Raw genomic sequence first — 24,721 nt, 5'->3', positions numbered from 1 at the left:
AATGGTGACAATCCACAAAAAGGCTTCATGCTGCAGTGCATTCTGGGTGCACCAATGAAAACTCATCCATGGCTCCCAGTAAGCATTGCGGCATGTCTTATATAGTTGTTTTGTCATCATTGTTGAGGTGATCTACCTTATCAAAGCCCAACTGTTCTTAATGAAACACTGAAAAAAAGGCAATTTAAAGGGGACCTATTATGCAAAATTCACTTTTGCATGGTGTTTGGACATACATGTGTGTTGTCAGTGTGTGTACACAACCACCCTATAGTGATAAAAATCCACCCACTCCTTTTTTTTAATCCCCATAAATCATAAGCAGTGTCTCAGCACAAAAGCCACAGACCCCGCCCACAAATGTTGACAGACACTGCCATTTGAACAAAGAACCAATATTATGAAGCTGCAGACTCGGAGCCTGCTGCATCTACAGTCCCGCACCCAGAGTCCTGCATTCTCAGTCCCCTCGTTTTTTCGAGAAAGCGCCTACTGCTGTTCGGACGATCGTATAACACCCTTATCCAAAATAAAAGATGAATGCCATTGTCAAAAATATTGTGTAATAATAAATAATATTTTTTTTGCAAATGCAAATTACAAGCATACCTAGGGTGATAAGTAGGGTCACGGAGGAACACCTCCTCAGCCTCCTGCCAGGATAATGCCTGCAGCTCACATAGGCCATGAATGATGGCCTGCCCATATAAATAAATACATTAATTAATTAATGTATAAAACATTGCATATATGGCAATAATCGAAACAATCCTATTGACAAACGTGTTCGGGCCTACCTCAGGAAAAAGAAAACTACAAATGAGCTCCACTTCATCTGTGAAGTTCAGTTGAGTTTTAGAATTATGCAGCAGAGCTTTGAGGTGTTCAAAAAGAATGGCACACTGCTGCTCACTGTCCATGTATACTGGCACACGTGACATTAGGGGGAACCACTTTGATGGTTTCCCATTGAGAACATCCAAAGCAAACAAAAAGTGTTCTTTTATATATACACAAGCCATCAATGAATAATTGGCATAACCACTAAAAATATAACTAAGAGCATATTGGATAATCAGTTGACAATGTTGAAGTTGACAATGATCACAGCCCTGGGTGAGTCATTTAGGAATGCTAATCTTTAAATGGTGAAAAAGGACCATTTCGGTACCACTAAATGCTGCTCTGTTCCCTTTGAAGTCACAATGCAGTCCACCAGTGCTTCTTCGGTTCTTGTCTGATCTTGGACTGCTTGGACGTGCTGTGGGACATCATGTGTGGTGCTTCTGCTTCTTTTTAGCCTATACAGAGGTTGAGTTTTTGCCTCTAATAAGCATTTTGCCTCATCTGTCCAGAAGGCAAACCTGCGCCCATAGCTTGCAAACTATAATAATAAAAAAAAAAATTATAGGAATAATTAAAGAAAAAAAAAAAAAAATGAATTGTACTCAAATTCAAAATTTAAACAGAGCCCATACAGTCAAATTTCAGTCAATACAAATTAAAACAAGGAACCCCAAAAAAAAGGCCAAATGACACATTCTAGCTCACATGATAATATCATAGACTGGTTAATACGTTGTGAAGGCATAGTAAATTTGATTATTAGGCAATTGTATGAGTTGTAAATGGCTGGCAACAACTTCATATCACAGTTAAATTAATATCGATCCATTTTAATACTTACGTTTTATAAGAACTAATTTAAGTAGTCTACATAAATTATATAAAGTAAAATAATTACTGCGGAATTAATTAATTCAATTTATAGTTTTAGGAGAAAAGGTCCGATAATTAAAAAAAGGTAAAACGGTAAATCTGATTAAATAATTAATGATGGCATTCTTTGATATTAACACACTTAATGTATTTAATTGGTCTACTTTAATGTCAACTAATTTTAATAAAATTTTTACAATGGCTTGTCTACAAAAAGTCTAAGGTTAAAGGTTAATGTTAGCTGTCAAAATATTTTCAGAGGGAAAATGGCTAAAAACATACATTAACGGCTCAAATTTTGATACAAACTATCTTTACAAATATTAAATAGACTATTCATATGTTGGTGTATCGATGAGCTATAAAGTAGTTTGATTAAAAAAGAAATCATTGAATAAAATTGACGATACTCACGTTTCGGTTCTTCACGTGCTTATCCATGTGTTTATCCGATCCAATTTGATAGGAGGCGCTGTCTCGAAAAACGAAGGGACTGAGAATGTGGGACTCTGGGTGCGGGACTGTAGATGCAGCAGAACCGCCCTGAGCGCATTCACAGCTCACAGCCTCACAGCGAGTCCGCCATTACTGCACTGACGAGAATGTGTCCAAGCGTTTTAGGTGTTCTGTGTTTTGATGTTTATTTATGGAGCATGGAGCATCTCAACTGAAACATGGCTGAAACATTTGAAATAAAATAATTACTTACAATTGACATAAAAAAACAATTGAAAATAAAGCCACATTAGGTTACATGAACAAACTTAAATAAGTCAGTGAAAATTAGTACCTCAAAAAGTTAAGTTGTGTGAACAAAAACATATTTTACAGAGAACGTTTGTACTGAAAACTTAAAAAAAGTAAGTTCACCTTACTTTCATAAAGTTATTCCAACTAAACTTTATAAGTTCAAACAACATTAATTTTGGCAAGTTGAACATACTTAATATTCTATGTAAAGACAACTAAACTGAGTCAGTGCAAAAAGATAACTCAAAAACGTACGTTGAGTGAATGGATTTTTTTTTTTTTTTTTTTTTACAGTTGAAGACCTTCATTATGGAAAACTTGAATGGCCAAATCCACAGAAATAAGTTTATTTTTAACTTTCAATAGTAAATTTGTTGAATGACAATAAGAATGGGGAGTTGGCACCCATTGGCTCCAGCCATTGTAAAGAGAGCATTCTTTATTCACTTTCTGCATATAATTTAATAACAATTAAAATAACAGATTATTTTCATGCTACTAAGAGAAACAATGTAAAGTTGACCGTTTAGTCACTGGCTTGATTTACTGAAACAAAAAAAGAAAGTTTTCAGTTCTGAAACTAATAGTTTTTATAATACATCTCAATTCATGACTCCTTTAATGTTTTATTAATGTGGTCATTTAAAACACCATTTCTTCTGGGAGGAGTATTTCAAGAATAGTAATGCAAGAACAATACTGGCATTATCTAGTATTTATGTTTAAGATGTGTATTAAGAGTATTTAAATATCTTTAAATATATCTGATCTGGCCTTCAGGAGATGTAGAGATTATCACAGATATCAGACCTGATGATCGTCTGGAGCTGCAGCCACATGGTGATTCCATTGGTGTGACATTTCTGGAGCTGGTTTACACTAATGGAGACTCAAATGCTACTGTACAAACCACCAAACCACTGGATGCTGATCAACTTAAGGAGGTTTGTTTCACTATTAGATTTGTTATATCAAGTAAATAAATATAAAATGAGCATAAGCATACCTACATATTCATACACACATAGGCCTATATATTACTTTCATAAAGATAGAAATACTGTATGCCACATACTATATGTCTCAGTGTGTTTTATTTTTTCCAGTCAGGAGGAAATTTGTTTTATTCAGTCACCTGCTCAAACACAGGGGTATGTTTATTTAAACACTAGCATAATCCGATCATTCAATAAGCATTATGGAAATAAATATATCAGCACAATCCTCTTCACAAATATGTCATTGTGCATTTCAGATGAGAAATAAACGGGTGGTATATATTCTGGATGTCAATGACAATCCTCCGATCTTCCAGAGTAAATCATACAGCGCCACAGTGTCAGAGGTGTGTGTAATGTCATCTTTATACAGCAGTAGTGTGTTTGGTCACTCAGAGACTCACATCTCTTTTTAAACTGTGTCTTTTTCTCTAGGTGTTGGCTGTGGGTTCAGATGTACTCAGGGTGATCGCTGAAGATGCAGATGTTTCTCCAGAAAACAACAGAATTACATACTCTATACTGGTGAGTCTAAACTGAGTTCATGTATTTGATATATTACAAACACAATAGACATTTACAAAACTGAATTATTGGTGACCATGATAATAGACGTTCCTGGAACCACATTTCTCTGAAAACATGGACTATGATTTGCTGCTTAGCTGGACAATATGAGTTGGTGCACAATTAATCATCAATAATTTTGGTCCATTTTCTCATAAGAGAAAGACAAAATTGAAGACACTTCAATTTAAATTCTTATGTCTTCTAAACATTTTCCATCTAACAGAATTTTGTTATAAGAACGTTCTCTAAATATTCAGTGTTGGTTCTGGGAACATTAAAAACGTCCAGTTTTCTTGACGTTAGAGTAACATTTTTATAAGATATAATGTTCCTCAAACGTTCTTTCAACTTAATTTTGATCTAAAATTCAACATTGTAGGAACGTTGATTTGTAACATTCCAAGAACATGAAAATGTCCAGTTTTCTTAATGTTATTAGAATGTTATTTAAAGGTTAGTATGATGTTCCTGAAACATTCTTTCAATCATTCAAACACCTGCTGTGAACAAACACTGAAAGAAAGAGAAATAAGAACACAAACTACAACTTTCTTCAGCCACAGCCTTAGATGAACTGAAGATAAAAGACATTAAACCTCTGAAGATCTGATTAAACAACTCCACAAACAGCATTACCAGCTTCACTTATTACTGACTTTATTTCTGTCACACAAGTTCTTATAGAGAATGAACAGGTTTAGATGTTTTGTTTGAGGTCACCATCATGGAGGTTGGTGGTTGCTTAGATGAGCTCTTGATCCCTGACTTTTGTGAAGTTGCTTTTTTATCAGCAATAGCATGTTTTCAGAAATGATTTCTGCATTGGTAAATAAGACAAACATGTCTATTCTAAAGGTCAAATGATTGTATTAAAGTGGTTTAAACAGCTGTTTTTTTTCTGTAATTGATAACTCCAGAAATTGAAATGCTTCATTCAGCATACAAAACACATTCATGGCTCTATTCATGCATTGTGACATGAATAAATTATGCAGCTGATTTTTTTTTTTTTTTTTTTTTTTTTTTTATTGTCACCATTATTGAGGTTTGTATGATGAGTGCTGATTTCTAAGTGTGTCATTTTTAACTTCTAAACAGTTTTGGATAACCGAACAAAAATCATTTCAGTGTTAAAAATGACTTCCTTTTCACATAACACTTCAATACTAAAAGCAAATAAAACATTAAAACAGCTGATTAAACCACTTTAATGCAGTTGTTTGTCAGTTATTTAAACAGACACATTGATCTGCTTTATGAATGCAGAAGTTTTTTTTTCTGAAAACATCAGCAAATGCTGGAAAAGAAGCAACTCTATAATAGTCAGGGGTCAAGAGCTCATCTAAAGCAACCACCAACCTCCATGATGGTGACCTCAAACGAAACATCTAAACTTCTGTTAATTCTCAGTAAGAACTTCTGTAGACGTGTGACAGAAATAAAGTCAGTCTGGTTAGTAATAAGTGAAGCTGGTAATGCTGTTTGTGGAGTTGTTTAATCAGATCTTCAGAGATTTAATGTCTTTTATCTTCAGTTCATTTAAGACTGTGGCTGAAGAAAGTTGTAGTTTGTGTTCTTATTTCTCTTTCTTTCAGTGTTTGTTCACAGCAGGTGTTTGAATGATTGAAAGAATGTTTCAGGAACATCATATTAACCTTTAAATAACATTCCACTAACATTAAGGAAACTGAACATTTTCATGTTCTTGGAATGTTACAAATCAACGTTCCTACAATGTTGAATTTTAGATCAAAATTAAGTTGAAAGAACGTTTGAGGAACATTATACCTTAAAAAAATGTTCCTGTAACGTCAAGAAACCTGGACATTTTTTACGTTCCCAGAACCAACACTGAATATTTTGAGAACGTTCTTATAACAAAATTCTATTAGCTGGGATATAGATACCTCAAAGTTAGTAGCATGAAAACCAACAAATTTTGATTTCATGGGGCATTAAAAATCTGAAGGGAATAACAGTTGAAACAATATTTTTCAGGTTTGATTAAGTTTGTTGTATCCTAAAGATAACTGGAAATCCAAACTTCCACTTGTATGTCCCAATCTTCACTGACATTGTTACCGTTTTTCTAATCTCATTGTTTCGACACTGCTCCCTGTTTAGGCTCTGGATGTCATTTTTAAGTTTTTTCTGTTTCTAAGTTAAATTTCTAATGTGGCTGTCAATTAATTATTTTTTTAATTTTGACTCATTATAATAAATATTTTAGTTGTCAGTCAATTAGAATATATTTAAATTTGAATAAGCACATATATAGATCATATTTAAAACATTAATGCATTCAGTTTTTAGAAAAAAATCAATTTGAGTGTAATAATGTGTGAGTTCAGTATGTGTCATTTAAATCATGGTCCCTGACAGCCTCCAGGACCAGATGAATTTGAAGTGAGAGAGGATGGAAACATCAGGCTGACACAACGGCTGAACTACGACGATAATCAACATTACATCTTCACTGTGCAAGCTAAAGTAAAGACAAACTCTATGACATCCTACCAGTCCCACATCCACGTTATTAAACATTGTAGTATGTTGTTACAAAGGATTCATTTACCCAAGAGTGAAAATTATGTCATCATTTACTCACCCACATGTTGCTCCAAACATGTACACTCTCAGAAAAAAAAAGCTGTCACTGGGGCAGTACCCTTTCAAAATTTTTGTCCTTAAAATTCAACATTGTAGGAACGTTGATTTGTAACATTCCAAGAACATGAAAATGTTCAGTTTCCTTAATGTTAGTAGAATGTTATTTAAAGGTTAGTATGATGTTCCTGAAACATTCTTTCAATCATTCAAACACCTGCTGTGAACAAACACTGAAAGAAAGAGAAATAAGAACACAAACTACAACTTTCTTCAGCCACAGCCTTAGATGAACTGAAGATAAAAGACATTAAATCTCTGAAGATCTGATTAAACAACTCCACAAACAGCATTACCAGCTTCACTTATTATTAACCAGACTGACTTTATTTCTGTCACACGTCTACAGAAGCTCTTACTGAGAATTAACAGAGGTTTTGATGTTGATGTCTTATTGAAAATGTTTAGTTTAATTTTCAAAATTGTTTAGTTTTCAAAATTAAGTTGAAAGAAGGAACATGTTTGAGGAACATTATACATTATAAAAACGTTCCTATAACGTCAAGAAAACTGGACATTTTTTACATTCCCAGAACCAACACTGAATATTTAAAGAACATTCTTATTAATACAATTCTGTTAGCTGGATAGTAATAAAACACTATGTTTATTTGCAGGATGTAGGAGGACTCAGTGACATCACAGCAGTTACAATAACAATTGAAGATTTTGACAATCTGAACCCTTATTTTGATCACAGTCTCTACAAGGCATCCATTGAGGAAAATCAGGTAAATGACGTCATGATCAATACTTTAAACTCATGTCTGATCAAACAAATCAAACCCTCCATGTCTTTTCTGTTCATGCACAGGTAGGACAGTTTTCAGACGTCACTCCTGAGGCCATAAAAGCTCAAGATGGCGACACGGGCATCAACGAGCCTGTAGTTTACAGCATAACAGCAGGTAACAGAAGATTTACAATACACTTACTGTACATGACATGCGTCCTAATCTAAAATAACCCCCTTCATCTGTTCCCAAATAAAGTTTCTAGATAGAGGTGAAACTGATTTTCAATCTGATATTATTGAGGGCAGTAAATATATATAAAACAAGTACTTTACAATGCTAATAATAAACTTCTATTTGGATAAAGTATTAAGTTTCTGATAATAACAAAGCATGTATCCACATTTCTGTTTCAGTCTTTCCAAATGAATATCAGAGCAACTTTGTAATCGATGAAAGCAGTGGAGTAATCTCTGTGACAACAGCACTAGACAGAGAGGAAATAGACCAGATAACTGTTCATATACAGGTATCAGAGCTTTCTTAAGGTGTTATAAATCTGAAGAGGTTTCAGTATTGCTGATATATATATATTCTTTTCATGATTTCCTTATAAACAGGCAACCCAGAAGGATGATGTTAGAAAGACGGCTAACACTGTTGTGTCCGTCACCATTGAGGATGTGGATGACAACCCTCCGAAATTTGACCAGGATGAGTACACCGTATCTATTCTGGAAAATTCACCTCAGGAGCAGTTCGTGCTTCAGACTAGAGTCACTGATCTAGACCTGGTACTGTTCCTCAAAACATCTTTTTTTTTTTTTTTGTAAAGTAGATCCAATAAATAAACAAAAATAAAAAAATACAGACCTATGAACACTGAAATGGTGAACCTCATGAGAAGTGTAACTTTTGTGACTTGTCTTTGTAATGTTAAAGTTTCTTTGGCTGCTGTAACTGAGTTTGTTATAGCAAGAAAAACAAGAGAAAACACAATCTGATGTTGTGACTGTTTCATGATAAGAATATAATCATTGTGTAGTGGCTTAATTCACTGATCTTAAGACCCAGTTAAATATGAGCAACATCTTATTAACATTGTTTTATTGTGATTCATGTAAAGATCCAACACAGTTTTAACCAGAAAATCTGAATGCGTTTTAAAACAGATTGTACACTATGCACTTTTAACTACTTTGAGATTTACTCACAAACATACATCAATAATCAGCGTATGAATCTCAACAATGGTGACATGCTTAATGCCGCAACGCATTCAGGGGGCCACTCATAATGCATTGCAGCATGAACATGTCACCGTTGTTGAGATTCATATGCTGATTCTTGATGTCTGTGTCTGAGGAAGATGTGCAGCACAGCTGTGTTGATACTCAGAGCAATGTGTGTTTGTAAGTGTGATATTGTTTTTATAGAGCGATTCATTTTAAAGTGTTTAGTGTACAATGTGATTTAAAACTGTTTTATTGTTGTGTCTAACACAAACCCAACATTTTGCTCATATAAAACTCTTATCATAAAACAGCTGACAACAGAAACTGGTTAGTAATAAGTGAAGCTGGTAATGCTGTTTGTGGAGTTGTTTAATCAGATTGAAGAATTAATGTATTTGACCGTCAGTTGATTTAATCTTATTTCTGTTCTTGTTTCTCTTTTCTTCAGTTATTCTGTTTGTTAACAGTAGGTGTTCATCAGTGTCTGAATTCACTCTATTTTCATTCACTGTCAAGTGGACTATATTAGTGAACTAATGTAGGGAATAGTGAATAAAGGTATAAGGTGTGATTTGAAACACAGCCTCTGAGTGTCGACTTTGAGTGATGTTAACTCATAGAATATTGCTGTAGGCTACTTTCTAGAAAATGACAAATATTACCCATAATGCATTGTTTTCTACAGTATATTACTGTTTTAATGGAAAATGGTTTGTTACTGTTGAAATTTGGCCGTTTTTTTCAGTTTGCAGCCAGTTATTCCACTTTGCATTCCGTGTTGAAATGTCTGTTTTTGTTTTGCTCTGTGTGATGATCCTGCCTGCTGCCAATTTACCCACATAGAATTTTGACTGTCTGGGTTTATCAGTTGGTGGAGACCAGATTTTACCCAACCTAAAAAGCCTCGGCATCCATCTAAATGTTCTATGTCCAGAGGCATATTAAAACATGGATAAATCAACTCATCAACTTACACTGTAAGCTTATCACCTTCCACTGTCAGTTGCGCTCGTTCCTGTTGTATGTCCTCAGTCTGGAGCGTCGAGTCTGAGGAGGAGGTACCCATGCAGTACCTATTTTAACTACTAGCTGTCAATACTACATACTGCACCAATCTCTCTTCTAACTACCCAAGTCTTCAACATTAAAGCTGTTATAAACTTCTGTGTATGTAAGGCTTTTTCAAGCCAATATTTAAAGTCTGTTTTGATGTACTTACCTTTTCTATATTTCTTTCCAATTAGGGAGGATTCTCTAAAGGTCATTTTATCATGGATAGCGATACCTTCATTATCAACAGTCAGGGAGTAATATCACTCCGGAGTGACGCCACCTTGGATAGAGAAACTGTAGACAATTACAATATACAGGTACAAGGCAATCACATTCATTTCTTAAATCCAACTATTTACAAAATGTTCAGGATGACTGAATAGGATGTTTGTATTGTCTTTCTCAGGTAATAGCTGTAGACCGGCCTGTCGATGGTTTAAGCTCCACAGCTCGGGTCATCATCACTGTTCTGGACGTCAACGACAACAACCCACAATTCCTTCCTCTCCCAGAGCCCATTGAGATTCAGGAAGGTGTGTACACCCCCTCATCACCTGGAGAGGTGTGTGAAATCTTAGCCACAGATGCAGACATTGGAGACAACGGACGTGTCACCGTCACTACTTCCTCACACAGCGAAATATTCAGATTCAGAGAGGTGAGGGGACTTAACGAGTACATGATACAGTATCCCAGGTAGCAATATTGAATTGGTCCATCTGGCACATGTAGCAAAGAAATAACCTGGTGATGTCATTTGAATCTAACCATGTTGTTGTGCCATTAACACAATTATATTACAAACCCTGCATTACTACAGCATGAGATCTACCAGTATTATAATAAAAATTAGTTAGAGAACATTAACAAACATGAGCATTAAAGTTAATCTATGACGGCAAACACAGACATCAACAATCAGCGAAAGCATCTCAACAATGGTGACAATCAACAAAATATTTAGATAAACAGATCAACTCTGGACATTACAAAAAGCTACTAAATGTAACAACAAAAACAACAGCAAAAATAAAATCAAGTATTTTTAATTAAACTACATTGTAGAACAATTCAGCTACATTATTCATGCTGCAGTAACACAGAATTTGTAATGTAAACATACTAATAATACAACAATATCGTTAAAATCAAATGACACCAGCCTATTTCATGATGATTTTAAAACCATCAACAGATACCCATTATCAACTGACCATTAATTTGTTTTAGCTTCCATTGCTACTGCAAATGTGTTTGACAGACACACTATCACAACACCCAAAAAAGACAAACAATATCAAAATAAGAGTTAAGAGCCCAACTAATGGAAACACTTATCACAGCTATGGTGACTTCAAATGAAAGTTAAACCTCTGTTAGAACTTCTGTAGACGTGTGACAGAAGTAAAGTCAGTCTGGTTAGTAATAAGTGAAGCTGGTAATGCTGTTTGTGGAGTTGTTTAATTCTTCTCTGTTGAGATCTTAAGAGATTTAATGTCTTTTATTTTCAGTTGATTTCATCTAAGGCTGTGGCTGAAGTCAGTTGTAGTTCTTGTGTTTCTGCTCGTCTCTTTTTCTGTTCTCTTCTTTCCTTCAGTGATTCTGCTTGTTAACAGGTTTATTAAGGCTGAGATGACTCCATATTTTATATACACAGATTCTGTGGCTCAGATAAGGTCCAGTTCTGGTTTATTTCTTTGCTCTCAGCTGACATGTGGCATTGCTGTGGCCTGCTTGTGGCTCAGATCTGCACTGTTAGATCTTGCTGAAGAAAAACAGCCAAATTCTGACAGTAACAAACCATTTTCCATTAAAACAGTAATATACTGTAGAAAACACTGCATTCTGGCTTCAGAATGAATAAATTAATGCAGCTTTATTGCCACCATTGTTGAGATTGATGTGCTGATTTTTGATATCTGTGTGTGTATAAATAATGCTGCAGCTGTTTTTAGTGCATGGCATTTAAAAATGAACTTTTTTTAGCCGATTGTTGTTGGAACTCTTGCTGGAGTTTCATAGTGGCAATAATGAAAAATATGAGTCTGTTAATAATGTAACAATAGATAAAACATTATGAATTCAGTGAATCAAGAGACTATGTGATGGTTAGGTCTTCACCATCACATAACTATCAGCACTCAACATTTTTTTTTTCTATATTTGTTTCTGCCATAAATATATGAATAGTTTAAGCAGCCAGAGGGGAAAAAAAAAACTGGTGTATTAAAAGATCATGGGAGTAATGTAATTAGTCTGGTGCAACTTCACAACCAACAAGGTGCATGGAGTGGTAAATGTATAGTATAAGAAAGAAAGAAAACCAGCAGCACTTGTGGCACGGAGGGATCAAAAATAAAAATAAAAACAAAAAACTGTAAGGCTGAAGCTAAGTAACAACTTTATTTTGCCAACGCGTTTTGGCACACAGGCCTTCGTCAGGGCTAAAAGGTTTCAGGTGTGTATAGGTTCCTTTAAATACAAACAGAAACAGAATTCAAACTTGCAATGAACCAATGAAAAAATTACATAAAATAACATCAACCAACCACAAAGCTTTTAATAAATAATTGTATATCAACCAATAATCATCAAGGAAAAAAAAAAAAAAAAAAAAAAAAAAAGATGATAATAATAATGAAAATAAAATAAAAATAAAAATAAAGATAAAAATAAAAAGCCTATACAGAATGTACACCTTTGTATCAGAGTATATCAGAGTAAAAAAATATTTTTTAAAAAATCTTTTAAGACCAATTCCTCATTAATCCCAGTAGGGAACAAACTTTTTAAATAAAAAATCCAAAAAGCCTCCCTTTTTTTTCTAATTAAATTAATATTACCTCCTCTTAGTGGAATGTTTATATGCTCAATGCCAAAGTATAGAAAGGAAGACATAGGGTGATTACATTCTTTAAAATGTTTTGCTACTGGTTTTGTTATATTACTTCTTTTGATGGAACTGTGTTGCCAGTATTTTACTGTAAAAAAGCCCGGCAAGGTCTAACAGTGTGGCAAACAGGAGTGGGGCACCCAAGGACTGTAATTCCATGCAGCATCTGGGCCTACTCAATGTTGCTACCTGGGATATGATATCATATTTTAATAAACTTGACCTTGTAATGTTCAGATCTTATATAAACATGTTTATTTCCTTCACTTGTAGGATGGGACTCTACTAGCTACTGAGGAACTGGATCGGGAGACACAGGATGTGTATGATGTGGTCATTGTTGCCATGGACCATGCAGTCCCACAGAGAAATGTACAGTTTTCAATTATGTTGATTTTTATTACTGCATGAAGTAAATATGTGCCGTTCAATACAATTTGTGATTGCATTGATTGGAACATTCTGTGGCATTACCACAGACTGTTCACAGATTGCACAATGCATTTTTTTTAAATGCAAAAGATTACAGAGCCCGCACAAGACATGCAAAAAACAAATCAATACAGAAATCATGGCTATAAATTAAAAATATGGGTAACACTTTACAATAAGTTTCCATTAGTTAATGTTATTTGATTCATTAACTAATATTTACTAACAACAAGCAACACATTTGTTACATTACTAATTCATCATAATTGTAATCTTTGTTAACACTAATTAAATAAAACTGTTCATTGTTAGTTTGGGTTCATTAACTAATGTTAACAGATACAACTCTTAATTTTAGTCATGTATTAGTAAATGTTAAGACTAACATTAACTGAATAGAAATATTTTTTCATTTCATTTCATGAATTGTTTGTTCATGTTATCTAATGAAGTTAACCAATGTTAACAAATGAAACCTATTGTAAACTGTTTCCAGAATTTGTCCAGAATTTAACTAAATTAAAACAAAGTTTACGTTCAGGGAAGATAGAGGTGGGAACCGGCAAACGTTTAAACACTTTAATCATAAAAATAGAGACAGAGATGAGAGAGGGGAGAGAGGGAAAAAAAAAAAAAAAAAAAAAAAAATTGGTCCCATTCCAGGACACGCTGCCGCTCAGTCAACCAGCTGAGAGGCTCTTACTTGCTGTGTCACTCCTCTATGGACAGCTCGATCCTGCTCCGCCTCTTGGTTCTCGGTTCAGGGCAGCTGGCAGTGAGTCCCCTGTTCCCTGCTTCTCTCCCATCATGGCGAATGGCAGCAGGTTTCATCCTCAGAAAATGGGAGTGATTTTTCCACTCCCTCTTGGGTGGCAGCCAATTGTCCTCAACCCAGGAGCATGGTAGCGAACTCTATGTACCACTTGGTCTTCCATCGCTCCAGCACCACTGCCTTGGGCAGCCACTGGCAATCACTGCTCCTTTGTGCAGCATCGACTTCCTGACAGCGTGTCCCTGCTTCCTCCCGGATATTTGACACCAATGTAACAAAGTTCATGTTCAACGAAGAAGGAGGCAGGAACTGGCAAATGTTTAACCCCTTAACTGTCACAGTCCCGCTGGCCAGACGTCTCCCAACCAGCACACCCATGTTTAGCACATGGTTTAGCTCAGATGAAATGAACACTACTCAGTGTGAACACTACAGGCTGTTAAATGTAACACTGAATCAGTGTTGGAGTTAATGAGATAATTAGGTGATAACGAGCAGAATCACTGAAGGACAGAGGAACAACAAGAACTACGACTTCAGCCACAGCCTTAGATGAAATCAACTGAAGATAAAAGACATTAAATCACTGAAGATCTGATCAAACAACTCCACAAACAGCATTACCAGCTTCACTTATTACTAACCAGACTGACTTTATTTCTGATATACATCTACAAAAGTTGTTATTGAGAATTACCAGAGGTTTAGATGATGATGATTTGTTGAAAATAATAGTTTTGTTTGATGTCACCATGATCGAGGTCAGTCTTTGCTTTAGTTAGTCAGTTTTACTCTTGACTTTATTAGTGTTCGTTTTTGTGTGGCTGTTGTTGCTGTTTGTTATGCAATAATGACAAGAGAAAATGTGATCATCTGCTATTAGCTGCTTTATGATAAAAATATAATCATCATGTAGTGGCTTAATTCACTGATCTAATGACTGAGTTTTATATGAATAAAATGTTAAGTTTGTGTTGGATGCCTTTTAGAAATACAATGATAAAACGGTCTCAATCAGAAATAGCTGAATGAGTTTTAAAACACATTGTACACTAAACACTTTAAAACTCCAGCAACACTTCCTCACACACAGACATCAAGAATCAGCGAATGAATCTCAACAACGGTGACATGCTTCATGCCGCAATGCATTCTGGGTGCATCATGCAAAAAAAAAAAAAGCATGTCACCATTGTTGAGATTCATAGGCTGATTCTTGATGTATGTTTGTGATTTTCATTGTAGTTAAAAGTACTTAGTGTACAATCTGTTTTAAAACTCATCCAGACTTTCTGATTAAAACTGGATCTTTACGTGAATCACAATAAAACAAAGTAAGATATTGCTCTTATTAAATTCAGTCATAAGATCAGTGAATTAAACCACTACACAATGGTTGTATTCTTATCATGAAGCAACCACAACATCAACATCATTTTCTCTTGTTTTTCTTGTAATAATTAACTCTGTTACAGCAGCCACAGAAAACTCTAACATTACTAAGACAAGTCAAACTACCCAACTAAAGAAAACACTGATCACCATGATGGTAACATAAAAAAATCAACAACAAAAAAACTCTCTCTCTTAATTCTCAATAAGAGCTTCTGTATATGGAGTTGTTTAATCCTCTGCTGAGATCTGGAGAGATTAATGTCTTCTTTTATCTAATGCTGAGGCTGAAAGTTCTAGTTCTAGTGTTTAGATTTTTTCTGTTCTTCTTGTTTCTCTTTCCTTCATTCATTCTGCTTGTTAACAGCAGCTATCTTCAATAATTCTCAATCATCACTTAATTAATTACTTAATTATCTCATTAACTCCAACACTGATTAAGTGTTACATTTAACAGCCTGTAGTGTGCACTCTGAACCATGTTCATTTCATCTGGGCTAAACCATGTGGGTCCTACATGGGTGTGCTGGCTGGGAGGCGTCCCGCCAACGGGATCGTGACAGTTAAGAGGTTAAACATGTAGATCATAAAATAAACAAACTCCAAATGAAACTGAAGTGGTAGCCCCTCATGGACGACTGCCGCACAAACATAAACAAAACACAATGTAAAGTCCAGGCCTGGTCATCTCTCATCCTTCACTGCCATCGCTCCTCCTTTTATCTTTCCTAGCTTCTCCATGAGTAACTTGAGGGTGGTGCGGGGTGCAGGTTAGCACTCACGCCACCAGCCTCACTCTGGGTTTTCATAAAAGATCTCTTAAAATGCAAGTTTTATCTTATTTGCAGGCTACATACATCAGAAAATCTGATTGTAAAGGTTTTTATCTATCTGCCAACAAACAAAGTTTGTGCAAGTGATTCCAAAGGACTAGTTGCCTAATTTGCCATTGTTTCATGAAATATAAACTTTGAAAGATTTTCCAAATTTTGTATGAGGCATTGTTTAAGTAGCATGACAACCTTGAGCCTGGGTGTCATTTTGTCCTTACATTTATATAGAATTTAAATTTGGGATTTATTTATCCCTAAATGACACACAAACATAGCAAAAGAAGCTGCAATATGTACTAGATTTTATGCAGATATAAAAGGATAATAGACATTGTAAATATGAACGTTTGGTCTGAACTACAAAAGGATGCTTGGGTTCATTTTCTGCAGAACATCACCACAGTGAGGGTCAGTATCACAGATGTCAATGACAACGCTCCAGTTTTCAGCTCCAGCATCTACAGCAAAAACATTCTGGTTAAAGACGCCAAGGTTGGAGATGTGCTGCTGACGCTCTCGGCCACAGATAAAGATGCTGGAAGCAACGCGCTTATTAGTTACAGGTAAGCTTAAGACTAAACTTCCATTTCTTTAGGATCAATAATATGAAGGCAAACCATGAACAATAGGGCTTGACATTAACTCCCGCCAACCCGCCAAATGCAGGTAGATTTCAGCTGTGGCAGGTAAGACAGCCACTCCCACTAGCCACTTTGGCGGGTTGAATTTAATTTCAGCTTACAGCCAAACGATCGTTGAAGATTGTCGTATCACAAAATTACAATTCAATTACAATTCTTTATCGATTAACTTGCTGTTAAAGTGCTGTGAATCACACTGAATGACATGCAACAGAAGTGCTTTCTCACATGCGCTCTCTCTCTGTCACGCACACAATCAGTTCTCCTTCACATTATTTATTTATTTAATAGGGACAGTGTGTGTTAATGAACAGACATTGATAATACATGAATGTAAACACACCGGATTGTAGCCAAAAGCTAATTTCCATCCGTTGTCCCCAGGACTGTGGTCACAAGAGCCAAATACATAGACAAACAAATTTCATATACAAAAAAAAAAATACACAATCAACATTATTGCACTCATATTGCACGATCCACAATTATTGTACACACCTCACATTGCACATTACTTACTTTACACAATACACATTATTACACAATCCACTCATTACACACTCCGCTAAGTTTCTACACATACACGCACACACACACACACACACACACACAATCACCACATACATACAGTTATCTCCCAGTAAAAAGATTTAAATAGAAATATAAATTGCTACTAAGAATGACTACAGGTTTGGTTTGACCAGAGCCAATTCTTCATCTGAATTTTAAAAATATCATACGTAGAACTTTCTCTCAATGCTAACGGAAGACTATTCCACAGATTCCCACCATGAACAGATAGCACAGTCTGTCCAAAGGTGGTGCGTCTGTGGGGTATTGCCAGGTCACCTCTAGTAGTAGCTCACGTGATTCTTTCTGAGCTATCTTTATATTTAATATTAAATATAAAGATATTGATGAATAGTCAAATACACGCCTGAATAGTCAAATACACGCACACACAGATGTCAAAATGCCAATCGTGTGGAATGTCTCACATGAATACAGTCATTTATGGCTTAAGTGGACGTAAACAGGTAACTGAATATGTCTCAGTATATTACGTCCATGCATTCAGCAGCCCAATTAAATAGCTGTTTGTCATTACCTGTCTGTCATGTTAATCAAACAACAAAAAATGTTAAATAAATGTATACATGTTAAATAAACTTACTGTATCTAAAAAAAAGATTTTTTAAAATTTACTATTTACTATTTTTGAGTGGCTAGTAACTTTGAAAATCCACTAGCCACAGTGGCTGGTGAGCAAAAAAGTTAATGTCAAGCCCTGATGAACACACTTCCCTACATGACACCTTTAAGACAGATGGCATGAATGTTGTCTTTCTGTAGGTTCTCTGAAGACTCCTCAATGGTTGCACTGGATGCTGAAACAGGAGACATCACTTTGACCTCTGACCTTAGTGAGGTCACAGAAGACACACTGCTAACCCTTACTGCTATAGCGACAGATCATGGAACACCACCAGAATCTGATGAAGGTTTGGGCTTCATAACAACATTGTTGATCTTCCTTAGCAGTAAGAAGTAAAAGTCTCCAGTATAGTGTGTTCCACTCTCAAAAAGGATGTGTTAATTAATAACACATTTTCTGTGTTATGGCTATTTTAACACATTTTGTGTCAATTTAAGTTGATCATGTGTAGAGAGAGAGAGAGAGAGAGAGAGAGAGAGAGAGAGAGAGAGAGAGAGAGAGAGAGAGAGAGAGAGAGAGAGAGAGAGAGAGAGAGAGAGAGAGAGAGAGAGAGAGAGAGAGAGAGAGAGAGAGAGAGAGAGAGAGCGAGAGAAACAACACTGTGTCTAACACAACATGTGTAAACTATCATCCAATCTCATTGCTGCTACGTCACTCTACAAACCGTTAAGCAAGTTTGTGCCTCTTTCTTCATCGGTGGATGACTTGTGTTCATTTTAACACATTAAATTTGTCAGGAAGGTGATCTGCTGTTAACAAGCAGAATCAAAGGAGAAATTCACAATTTTAAGTTACCATCATGGAGATCAGGGTTTGCTTTAGTTGAGCTCTTGACCCTTGAGTTTTTAACATTAAATTTTGTTTGGGCTGTTATAACTGAGTTATAACAGCCATACAAGCAAAAATGAGCAGGTGGTGTAGGTTATGTTTTCACATAATCATTATTTTATCTGAACTCATTTAGAGCCCAATTTCTGAGCTAGATTTACATTATTGATTACAGCAGAAGATCAGGCTTTTCTATATAATTCAAATGTATTTCTTAAGAAGTTGTTATGATCAAAAAAAAAAAAAAAAAAAAAAACTTCTTTTAGGCACACACAGACATCAAGAATCAGCCTGTGAATCTCAACAGTGGTGACAGGCAACATATTGTGATAAACAGATCAACTCTGAACATTAGAAAACAAGCTACTAAAAAGTCACATAAAAAACAGAAAAAAAATAAAATAGTGAGAATAAAGGAAATTACTAAGACAATTCAGCTCATAATTTATTCATGCAGCAATGCATGATGGGAGCCATGGATGAATTTTAATTGGTGGAACCCAGAATGCACTGCAACATGCTTTATTATTCTCACCACTGTTGAGATTCACAGGCTGATTCTTGATGTCTGTGTCTCAAAATGAAACTTTTTTTTTTTAAAATCAGAACAACTTTTAAAAAATCCTTCAGATTATATTGAAAAAGCTGATCTTCTGTTGCAGAAACACAGTGATGCTGTAATCAATAATGTAAATCTAATTCAGAGATTGGGCTCTAAATTAATTCAGGTCAAATAATGATTATGTGAAAACATAACCAACACCACCTGATTATCTTTTTTTTTTTTTCTTTGTTTGTCTGGTTGTTACGACAGTTACAACAGCCAAACAAAATCTAATATTAAAAAGTTAAGGGTCAAGAGCTCAACTAAAGCAAACACTCATCTCCACGATGGTGGCTTAAAATTGTGAATTTCTCCTTTGATTCTGCTTGTTAACATCAGATCACCTTCCTGACACATTTACTGTGTTAAAATCATTGACTCAGTGAATGTGTCAGAATTAACACAACAAGTGTCGTCCCTAAAACACTGATGTGTAAGAATTTAACACATTTTGAGTCAGTTTTAACATCCTTTCTAAGAGTGTGTATTGCATTCATTTTAACTGGTCAAAAATAGCACATCTATGACACAAATTGTGTGATTTATGACACATTAGTGTGTTAAATATTTTAACACTGCCTGTGTTAAGAAAAATAACACACTGGTTGAGTTAAAAAAAGTAACACAAAATGTGTTGTCCTTAACACAACCTGTGTTATATCCATCGTGGAGATGAGTGTTTGCTTTAGTTGAGCTCTTGACCCTTGACTTTTTAATGTTAGGTTTTTTGGGGGGCTGTTTTAACTAAGTTGTAACAACTAGACAATCAAAGAGAAAAGTTGATCAGGTGGTGTTGGTTATGCTTTCACATAATCGTTATTTGATCTGAATCACTGAACTCATTTAGAGCCCAATCTCTGAGTTAGATTTACATTATTGATTATAGCAGCACTGTGATTCTACAGCAGAAGATCAGCTTTTTCAATATAATCCAAAGAATTTCACTAAAGTTGTTCTGAAAATTAAAACCTTCTTTTAGGCACGCACAGACATCAAGAATCAGCCTGTGAATCTCAAGCAACATATTCTGATCAACAGATCAACTCTGAACATTACAAAACAAGCTACTAAAAAGTCACATAAAACAGAAAAAAATAAAATAAAAATAGTGACAGTAAAGGAAATTACTAAGACAATTAAGTTCATAATTTATTCATGCAGCAATGCATGATGGGAGCCATGAATGAATTTTGATTGGTGGCTCCCAGAAAGCACTGCAACATGCTTTTTGATGGTCACCACTGTTGAGATTCACAGGCTGATTCTTGATGTCTGTGTCTCTAAGCAAACAACCTTTTTTAATTTGATCAGAACACTTTTTGTGAAATCCTTCAGATTATATTGAAAAAGCTGATATTGTGCTGTAGAATCACAGTGCTGCTGTAATTAATAACGTAAAGTTAACTCAGAGATTGGGCTCTAAACAAGTTCAGTGATTCAGGTCAAATAACGACTATGTGAAAACATAACCAACACCACCTGATTATCTTTCTTCTTCACTTGTCTGGCTGCTTTGACTCATTTACAACAGCCCAAAAGAAATTAACTAAAAAATCAAGGGTCAAGAGCCCAACTAAAGCAAACACTCATCTCCATGATGGTGGTTTAAAAATTTTGATTTTCTCCTTCAGTGATTCTGCTTGTTAACATCAGGTGTCTTCAATAATGGTCATTCATCACTCAATTAATCACTTAATTATCTCATTAACTTTAACACTGCTTCAGTGGGTGGAATAAAAAATATGGCAGGACTTTTAGTTTCTGACCCCTGGACTTTACACCTCTGACTGTGACCCAAACGCGTGCCCTTGGTTTGCATGTAAAAATTAACTGGGCTCAATGGAACTAACATTTCAAGATTAACATCTTTTTTCTCTCTGTAGTCGAAATCTTGATCTACTTCAAAATTGCAACTTTCACTGAGAGTGTGGCTTTTGAAAGCTCCTCCTACCAATTCACAATAAAGGAGAATGAACCTGAGGCGTCAATAGTGGGCAAGGTCAGGGCATTAACAGGTGATCCACTGGTTATGGTCAGATATAACATGAAGTCACACAAGGATGTCTTCTCTGTGGATGGTGAGGGAACCATAAAAGCTCTCAGACCGCTGGACAAGGAGGAAGAGGAGTGGTACATCCTCACAGTAGAGGCCATAGACTCCAGAACTCCTCCAAACACTGCAGAGACAACGGTACTATACTTACTTCAAATTAAGACCAGAAACAAAACAAACTCTACACAAGTATGCAATGTATGTTAATGCATGATGTACTTTGTTACAAGTAAAAAAATATGTAAATGCTCACTGTATCCTCCATTACTGCAACACTGGGAATGCAATTTACATTGCATTTGCATTCTGACACATTTCAGAATACGACACAAGCTTTTGCTAGAAATGTTTGCATTCACATGCTTACATAGAGAATGTTTCTGGCCTAAGTTTTACTCTTCAAGCATGTCAGAGCAAGTTTATCTTCTCAAAAGAAACAGAGAATTTGACTTTCTTTCTCTCACTATCCTCAGGTCAGCGTTCAGGTTGAGAATGTGAATGAGGCTCCTGTGTTTGATGATGAAATATATGAAGCAGAAATTTTCAGTATCTCTCCATACAAATTCCCTATAGTGAAGGTCCAGGTAAGTGTGGTTTGACATACACTGTTAGACCTTGCCGGGCTTTTTTACAGTATAATACTGGCAACACTGTTACTGTAAAGATACCATTCACTAAATAAAACTTGTGTTACCTCATTTCATTTGCAGAAACCAACTGCCTCAGACTGCCATTTAAATGTACTACCAACTTTAATTATATACTAATAACATATGCATATTATTACTATGAACATTTCTTTAGAGCTCAAAAAAACATTTTGAATGAGATAATTAAGTGATGATTGAGAATTATTGAAGATAGCTGCTGTTAACAAGCAGAATTAATGAAGGAAAGAGAAACAAGAACAGAAAATCAAAAACTCTAGAACTAGAACTTTCAGCCTCAGCATTAGATAAAAGAAGACATTAAATCTCTCCAGATCTCAGCAGAGGATTAAACAACTCCATATACAGAAGCTCTTATTGAGAATTAAGAGAGAGAGTTTTTTTGTTGTTGATGTTTTATTGAAATTTATTTGAGGGTTTTTATGTTACCATCATAGTGATCAGTGTTTTCTTTAGTTGAGTAGTTTGGCTTGTCTTTGTAATGTTAGAGTTTCTCTGGTTGTTGTAACTGAATTCATTATAGCAAGAAAAGCAAGAAAAAACACAATCTGATGCTGTGACTGTTTCATGATAAGACTATAATCATTGTGTAGTGGCTTAATTCACAGATCTTATAACTGAATTTAATATGAACAATATCTTACTAACTTTGTTTTATTGTTATTTGCTTTTAATCTGAAAAGCTGAATGAGTTTTAAAACACATTGTACACTAAACACTTTAAAACTCCAGCAAAACTTCCTCACACACAAGACATCAAGAATCAGCGAATGAATCTCAACAACGGTGACATGCTTCATGCCACAATGCTGCTTTTTTTTCATGATGCACCCAGAATGCATTGCGGCATGAAGCATGTCACCATTGTTGAGATTCATTCGCTGATTCTTGATGTCTGTGTGAGTTTTAAAGTAGTGATGGGATTTATGGCTCTTTGAGGGGATCGGGATCTTCGCGATCCGTTCCTTTCAAAGAGCCGTTCAAAAGAACGGCTCTTTTGGCTCTTTTTAAATATTTAGTCAGTTTTAAGAAGCCAGCTTGGGGGCATCTCAGTTTATCCTGGAAATAATCACTGGGAGGAATGATGAGGTGAGATTTGTAGTCAAATAATTAAAACTCGGATATCACACACCAATATCTGAGTTTGAATTATTCTGAAATATTGATTATTACCTCATTTGTCATGTGTGGACTATATTCCATAGGGTTGCACAAATCCCTCTGCTTAGAGAGTGACATCACTATTTTGGATTTACCTTTAGTACAAAGTGTGTGTGTGTGTGTAAAGCTACGTTGACTTTTGTTATTCATACAATACCTACTCACAAATAAACATCAAAAACAAAGCCGGCTGCAATGAATTTCTGTGCAAAACAGCTTTTACTACAAACACTTCCACACAAGAACATTGTTATCACACAAGAACATTTTGATAGAAAAAAAAATATATTTAAAGTAGATAAAATTAGAATAAATAAAATGGAAATGTCTACATACTACATACTATTACTACTGTAAACTTTGCAAATAGGACATCAGCCCCTTCAACTTCCGCTCCTACCCAATGACAGAGGAACGCAGGGTTTTTTTCCACTGGAGTACTCATGTGAAGGATGCGTGCACAACTAATAACTAATATCTGCGCTGGGTGCGCCCCTCCCCCTATAACTGTTCTGTCTCGCGGAGGAGCTCATTTGTGTGCATCTGTGTGAAACACGCATAGGAAAAAAGAACGACAGAAAGAACGGCTCCCCTCCAGCCGCGACTCGGCTCCCATCGTTCATGTTTATGAGCCGTTCAAAAGAATCGGTTCGTTCGCGAACGTCACAACTCTATTTTAAAGTGTTTAGTGTACAATGTGTTTTAAAACTCATTCAGCTTTTTCTGATTAAAACCGTTTTATCATTGTATTTCTAGAAGAGATCTAATACAAACTTAACATTTTATTCATATAAAACTCAGTCATTAGATCTGTGAATTAAACCATTATATGACAATTATATTTTTATCACAAAGCAGCTTACCACAATTTTTCTTGTCATTATTGCCATAAGAAACAGCGACAACAGCCACAGAAAAACTAACACTAAAAAAGTCAAGAGTAAAACTGACTAACTAAAGCAAAGACTGACCTCGATCATGGTGACATCAAACAAAACTATTATTTTCAACAAATCATCAATATCTAAACCTCTGGTAATTCTCAATAAGAGCTTCTGTAGATATGTGTCAGAAATAACATGTCTGGTTAGTAATAAGTGAAGCTGGTAATGCTGTTTGTGGAGTTGTTTAATCAGATCTTCAGAGATTTAATGTCTTTTATCTTCAGTTGATTTCATCTAAGGCTGTGGCTGAAGTCGTAGTTCTTGTTGTTCCTCTGTCCTTCAGTGATTCTGCTCGTTATCACCTAATTATCTCATTAACTCCAACACTGATTCAGTGTTACATTTAACAGCCTGTAGTGTTCACACTGAGTAGTGTTCATTTCATCTGGGCTAAACCATGTGTTAAACATGGGTGTGCTGGTTGGGAGACGTCCGGCCAGTGGGACCGTGACAGTTAAGGGGTTAATAAAAAAATGATCTCACAAGGGGATTGTTTAGGGCTCCTTGCCACGAAAAATCTTGAAACCTTGTATATAAAATCTGGGAAATTCATAAGCA

General features: G+C 35.4%; 2 protein-coding genes across 2 annotated transcripts in view; both read left to right on the top strand.

The window, feature by feature from the left end:
* Positions 1-1,100: 1,100 nt before the first annotated feature.
* The window catches only part of LOC125273125 (protocadherin Fat 1-like), a 184,278-nt gene continuing 160,657 nt past the window's right edge, over positions 1,101-24,721 (top strand). Inside the window, exons 1-9 of the mRNA XM_048198393.1 lie at positions 1,101-1,116; positions 3,250-3,413; positions 3,576-3,620; positions 3,725-3,814; positions 3,903-3,992; positions 6,420-6,527; positions 7,322-7,435; positions 7,519-7,612; positions 7,855-7,967. Of these exons, the coding sequence (XP_048054350.1) occupies positions 1,101-1,116; positions 3,250-3,413; positions 3,576-3,620; positions 3,725-3,814; positions 3,903-3,992; positions 6,420-6,527; positions 7,322-7,435; positions 7,519-7,612; positions 7,855-7,967 (834 nt within the window). The remainder of the gene's footprint in view (positions 1,117-3,249; positions 3,414-3,575; positions 3,621-3,724; positions 3,815-3,902; positions 3,993-6,419; positions 6,528-7,321; positions 7,436-7,518; positions 7,613-7,854; positions 7,968-24,721) is intronic.
* Positions 21,071-24,721, top strand: part of LOC125271820 (protein dachsous-like) — a 43,841-nt gene continuing 40,190 nt past the window's right edge. The window contains exons 1-2 of the mRNA XM_048196079.1: positions 21,071-21,528; positions 21,864-21,974. Coding sequence (XP_048052036.1) covers positions 21,367-21,528; positions 21,864-21,974 — 273 coding nt within the window. The 5' untranslated portion in view covers positions 21,071-21,366. The remainder of the gene's footprint in view (positions 21,529-21,863; positions 21,975-24,721) is intronic.

Source organism: Megalobrama amblycephala, linkage group LG7, assembly GCF_018812025.1.
Source record: "Megalobrama amblycephala isolate DHTTF-2021 linkage group LG7, ASM1881202v1, whole genome shotgun sequence".
NCBI classification, from domain to species: Eukaryota; Metazoa; Chordata; class Actinopteri; order Cypriniformes; family Xenocyprididae; genus Megalobrama; species Megalobrama amblycephala.
This window is presented reverse-complemented; position numbering and strand designations above follow the sequence as displayed.